The following is a 6,430-nucleotide window of genomic DNA, read 5'->3' as shown; positions in this document are numbered from 1 at the left end:
GAGAATTAATGAGCTTTGGACACAGCTTTGACTCATGGAAGCAATCGAATTAAGTTTTCCCCATGTCTTCCTTTAGACAAAACTGACCTGATCTGTAGTTTACTTAGGTCTTGGAGGAACTTCCTGCAAGATCAGGCAATTCCGGTCAAGGTGACTGGAAGTACATCTTCATATTGAACCCCTCTCCTCCCCTGCCCCACTCCCCTTGTCCGGGACTCGTGCTCCCTGGGTTTGCAAAACTGAGAAAGTAACAGGTGAAATAGAAATGAAGACAGCATCCTAAGGAGGACTCTAAATTGCCTAAGAAAGCAGCCAAACTCCTTACCTATCATTCAGTATGCTCCTGGTCCAGTCCTATCGACTGTGAAATGCCACTTCCCCTCAGAAATCTGATTCTTCCATTCCGAAACATTGACCATAAAGTTTTTGCTGTACCTGTTAAGGTACCAATTGTTTTTCTTACTTGGATGATAACTTTGGGGTGTGCTTATACATTAATACATCCAACAAATAGTGACTGAGAGCCAGGCTTTATACTGTGGCTAAAGCAAGAATTAAATCAAGAAGACAGAGACGCTGCCACACAGTACCGGTGGGAATGATAAACTTGGATACAGTCATTCAGCAATTAAATCCTGACACCAGAACACAACTCAGATCGACCTCAATTTCAGAGCCACACTCTCATTTCAAAGCTCTACTCACTCTCTCAATAAATATTTATGAATTGTTTCACTCTTACTATGTGAGGATAGTGAGTTATTTATTTTCTACATTTGGGTCTGTGGGAGTGTTAAAGTATTCCACACATCACATTTTAAGGTCAAGTGATGGTGAAAGAAATTGTCAGGAAAGTGCTGCTCTGAGGACATCTACAGAACTCACATGAGAGAATACATTTGAGGGAGGACAATTAAAACCATATATGTAGCCGTGTAAGAAAAAAGATTTTTTTTTTTTTTTTGGTAAAAAATAAATTCTTCTTCCCTCCCTTCCCCCTTCTTTCCCTTTCTTCTTTCCTTCATAACCACTCTGGTTCTTTGTATGCTATAACCTTGATCTTTATACCTAAGTAAGCTTTCTAACTCTCAACATTATAAAGCTCACTAAAACACAACTATGATATATTCACTTAACTAAAGGGCACAGAAATGACACACTGACTCCATTCTTTAAAAAAAAATACAACTTGTAGAAGCTTTTTTTTATAGTGTCACAGAATTCTTCTGCAGTGTCTCACTTAATTTCTCTGGTGCTGTGATGCAAATATTAAAGCAAGATTTAAAAAATTAGCAAAAAAACTGATGAGTGAAATATCACCCAATTTGGGTACAAAGCATACTTTCTTATGCTTTTGTTATGGAGTCAGTATTTGTAGGGAATGAAAAAGTTTCTTAATGTGAAATCTGTGGAACTAGAGCCTTCCAATCTAAAAGCTAATGCAAAAAACATTTGTATCATTAGCAAATCAGCGATGTTTCTCATCTCTAGAAAATCATATGAAATAGTTCACCGTTATTTTTTTAGTATTTTTCCTTAATTTTGCTTTATAATATATATTAAGCATCCTTGATAAGATACAGAAAATAATTCCCTAAAATGTAGGGAGCCAATTTCATTAGTATATTCAGCCTGATTGTGGCTTTCTTTAGTAAAAGTGTTCACAGACTCACTAAAATGTAACTTGATTTTTAAAAGTAGAAACATGGCCCAATTAATTTTACAATTAATTCATTTGTTCTACAAAGCTTTGATTGTTTCTTCTGCCTAAAGATTTTATGTAGGACAGTTAGAAAGACAAGCTCTACAGTCAAGATGGATAATTATTTTATTCACCAACTCTTCTAAATATAAAGCTGCACTAATAATAGGAAAATTTGAAATGATCCTTAACATAGTTATCTATGAAACCAAACTACCCTTTGGCTGGATGACTAAAAAGTTATAAAGCATCATGTCAGTGTCTCCTAACAATAGATCTTGATTTTGACAAAAAGTCTCATAATCACAATATTTTAATTTTCATAGAGTATGAAATTACTTGCTCTAAATAAGCTAGGTAACATCTAAAAAAAATAAATTATCACCCCTGTCTACTTCTAAGGTAAACATGACCAAAATTAATACAAGGGCAGAGGAAAGTATGAAAATTGGAAGTAAAAATTTGAGAACATTGGACCTCAAGCGATATGATGCTAGAATGACAAGCACATTGTCTAATCCAGAGGATGTATGCATCCATGTAGGATTTGAGTTCTACAGATTTAATTCAAGGCTCAAGATACTAAACTTGGTGAACATTAGGGATTCTAGATTTTTAGGGTGTGTGTGATGGGATTCGGTTTGGTTTTGTGGCTTAAAATTAATGATTTCGGGGGCTCTCCTGGTAGCGCAGTGGTTGAGAATCTGCCTGCCAATGCAGGGGACAAGGGTTCGAGCCCTGGTCTGGGGAGATCCCACATGCCGTGGAGCAACTGGGCCCGTGAGCCACAATTACTGAGCCTGCGCGTCTGGAGCCTGTGCTCCGCAACGGGAGAGGCCGCGACAGTGAGAGGCCCGCGCACCGCGATGAAGAGGGGCCCCCGCTTGCCTCAACTGGAGAAAGTCCTCGCACAGAAACGAAGACCCAACACAGCCATAAATAAATAAATAAATAAAATTTAAAAAAAAAAAAAATTTCCATTCAAGGAAATTGCAATGCCTTCTCCATACTATAAAGCTCTTTATGTGTACTTGTAGGATTAGAGCGGCTCTGAGGACGCAGACATGTTCTCCTGCATATGTGAGTTGCAGACAGCACCTTGGTTTATAATGCAAATTTTATGTTATATGTGCCGCAAAATAATTTTTAGTGCATACCGTCAAATTTCCTTTATACATTTATTAGATTACATAAATCTATTGTACATTTGCACACGACATGGGATTTACATTTGATTCACTCACTTTCACATTGCACATATAAATCTGACAATTAATAAACTTATGGTCTTCTTCATCTTTAATCAGCAAAGAATAAATCATCTGGATAACAATCCTATAAGAATATAAAAAGGTTTTAGGAAGAAAGCGGAAGTAATGTTCGTTTAAGATTTTATTCAAAAAGAATAGCCCAGCCGTCTTGCGGGAAGGGCTGAAGCAGGCGGTCTCGGCTCGGTGCGGCCCGCTGCAATCCGTGGCGGAACGCGCCCCCGAGCCGCCATCGTGCCTGGGCACTTACAGGAAGGCTTCGGCTGCGTGGTCACCAACCGCTCCGACCAGTTATTTGACGACGAATCGGACCCCTTCGAGGTGTTGAAGGCAGCAGAGAACAAGAAAAAAGAAGCTGGCGGGGGCGGCGTTGGGGGCCCTGGGACCAAGAGCGCAGCTCAGGCCGCAGCAACGCGGCATGCAAACAGCTGCGTAAAGAGTCCCAGAAACACCCCAAGAACCCGCTGCCCCCCAGCGTCGGCGTGGTTGACAAGAAGGAGGAGATGCAGCCGCCCGTGGCGCTTAAGAAAGAAGGAATAAGACGCGTTGGAAGAAGACCTGATCAACAACTTCAGGGTGAAGAGAAGATAATTGATAGGAGACCAGAAAGGCGACCACCTCGTGAAAGACGATTTGAAAAGCCACCTGAAGAAAAGGGTGAAGGAGGAGAATTTTCAGTTGATAGACTGATTATTGACTGGCCTATCCGAGGCCTTGGTGGTCTTGGAAGAGGTCGAGGAGGTCGTGGACGAGGAATGGGCCGGGGAGATGGCTTTGATTCTCGTGGCAAACGTGAATTTGATAGGCAGAGTGGAAGTGTCAGATCTGGCCTGAAGCATGAGGACAAGCGTGGAGGTAGCGGATCTCACAGCTGGGGAACTGCCAAAGATGAATTAACTGACTTGGAGCAATCAAATGTGACTGAGGAAACACCTGAAGGTGAAGAACATCCAGTGGCAAACGCTGAAAATAAGGAGAATGAAGTTGAAGAAGTAAAGGAAGAAGACCCAAAAGAAATGACTTTGGATGCGTGGAAGGCTATTCAAAATAAGGACCGGGCAAAAGTAGACTTTAGTATCTGAAAACCCAATGAAGGTGCTGATGGGCAGTGGAAGAAGGGGTTTGTTCTTCATAAGTCAAAGAGTGAAGAGGCTCATGCTGAAGACTCGGTTACGGATCACCATTTCCGGAAGCCAGCAAATGATATAACGTCTCCACTGGAAATCAATTTTGGAGACCCTGGCCGCCCAGGACGTGGTGGCAGGGGAGGACGAGGTGGCCGTGGGCGTGGTGGACGTCCAAACCGTGGCGTCAGGACTGACAAGTCAAGTGCTTCTTCTCCTGATGTGGATGACCCAGAGGCATTCCCAGCTCTGGCTTAACTGGGTGTCATAAGACAACCCTGGTTCCCTTGTGGACCCTCCTCTTTGAGACTTGCATGCTTAAGGATCCCAAACAACTAAGAAATTAAAAAAAAAAAAACAAAAAACTGTCATTCATACCATTCACATCTAAAGACTGAGTTTTATCTGTTTTGAAAATGAACTTCTCCTGCTACACGGAAGTAACAATATGGTAGTCAGCTTTGTATTTAGAAATGTATTGGTAGCGGGGATGTTTTCATAATTTTCAGAGATTATGCATTCTTTGTGAATGCTTTTGTATTGCTGCTTGCAAATATGCATTTGCAAACTTGAAATATAGGTGTGAACAGCATGTGCCAGTTTAAAAAAAATAGCATAAAATAGATTCTGTGGACAACTTTGCATATAAATATAAGGGTCTGGAGCCTCAAAGAATTCAAATTCGTTGTTAATTTTTCACAGATGAAAAACAAAACAAAGTGGCACATTACATAAATGGGCCACTAATGATAAATAATGAAACAGTTAATTTTCTCTAGTGAGCAGTGACAACAAATCTTGAAAAGTAAACATTTAGTTTCATGTTGATTAAAAAAATAACAAGGTTTGATTTCAGTATTTTAATGAGACTGAACTAATTTTGTCTTAGCCTATCAAATAGTGATTCTAAAATTCTTCTGAAGTGTCTGAGATTTGTAAGCTTTGGTTTACTTGGTGTAACTTTATTGGCTGGATATTTAATTATTGTACATTAATTTGCTCATTCAGACAATATAATATTTGAGTTTTTTAGGGTAAATTAGTCTCCAAACATGTATTGAGTGCCTACCCACTACAGTGTGTTAGGTGACACAGGAGTTTATTGAGAAAAACCCTTTTTCCTAATTCTCCTCCCAAAGCAATAGACACTCAAGGTACACTTTTTAAAACAAAATCCAGGAAATGCATAATTGTTCTCAATCCATCTATAGCCAGCCATTTCCAATCTGCTTCTCATTCTGTGCTCTGAAGTCCATGGGATTACTTCTAGTTTGCTCTTCCAAGTTTCTCTGCTCCATCAATACTGATTCAGTATGTGCTGCTCAGACTATTTTGTGCCTCTATTATTTACTCCAATAGCTTCTGCTCAAGTGCCAAGAAGAGAAGATGTTAAAAATGACATAACACTAGTATCAGGGGAAAAAATCCCAGCTACTCTGTCTATGTGGTAGAGACAGAACGATACAGGATAAATATTTTTAGTTTTTTCATGGGATGGGATTTGGTTAGGTTTTGTGGTTTAAAATTAATAATTTCCATTCAAGGAAATTCCAATGCTTTCTCCATACTGTAAAGCTCATTATGTGTAGTTGTAAGATTAGAGTGGTGTTTTCCCCACTTCAGAGAGATGCTGTTAAAGCAGAAATTAAAGATATGGAAAAGACGGCACACATCAGAAAAAAGGAGGAAGAGGACCCAGTGACTTAAGTTATATTTTACATTTAAAAGAAAAGGAATTGGTGATGTCACACAGCAACGATAGCAAAAGCAGCCAAAGTTGGAGAGAAAACAGAGCCATCAAGCTGAGAGAATTGTGCTGACATACACATGCTGGAGGCATGAGGGACTCGGTGTGGCTCAAGGGCTAGGGTTTTGATTGCAAATGATACATTTTCAGGGACTTCCTAAAATGTTGAAAAGATTTTGCGGATGCCCCAAAATAATGTTTTATTACAATTATTATGACCCTATGTTTACTCCAAGGTTCTGTGACTCTCGACTTAAGAAAAAATGCACAACGTGAGAGTTGCGAGTTAAGTTTTATTTGGGGCAAAATGAAGACTGCAGGCCGGGAGACAGCATCCCAGATAGCTCTGAGAAACTACTCCAAGAGGCAGGGGGGAAGGTCAGTATATATATGATTTTGGTGAAGGGGGAATACATGCAATCGAGCACATATTTTTTGCAGAAGGTTTCTGCTAGTCTCGTGCAGGTTACTGCTAGTCACGAGGAGCAGACGTCACCATGAAGGATTTTAGTGCTTTTCTAGATATGAGGAGATACAAGGCTCGTAAAATTGGCTCCTGAAAATATCTAACTATCTGAAGACCTGTTCT

At 40.0% G+C, this 6,430-nt stretch overlaps 1 protein-coding gene across 1 annotated transcript; it reads left to right on the top strand.

Moving 5' to 3' along the window:
* The first annotated feature begins 2,110 nt into the window (after positions 1–2,110).
* Positions 2,111–4,366, top strand: LOC137751868 (SERPINE1 mRNA-binding protein 1-like). Its single transcript, XM_068526522.1, is given in 3 exon segments — positions 2,111–2,242; positions 3,112–3,373; positions 3,376–4,366. Coding segments are annotated over 3 exon segments (1,371 nt in total). The 3' UTR covers positions 4,353–4,366.
* The last annotated feature ends 2,064 nt before the right edge of the window (positions 4,367–6,430 follow it).

Source organism: Eschrichtius robustus, chromosome 18 (genome assembly GCF_028021215.1).
Source record: "Eschrichtius robustus isolate mEscRob2 chromosome 18, mEscRob2.pri, whole genome shotgun sequence".
Classification (NCBI taxonomy): Eukaryota; Metazoa; Chordata; class Mammalia; order Artiodactyla; family Eschrichtiidae; genus Eschrichtius; species Eschrichtius robustus.
Note: the sequence above shows the minus strand (reverse complement) of the source record. Positions and strands in the feature narration are given on the sequence as shown.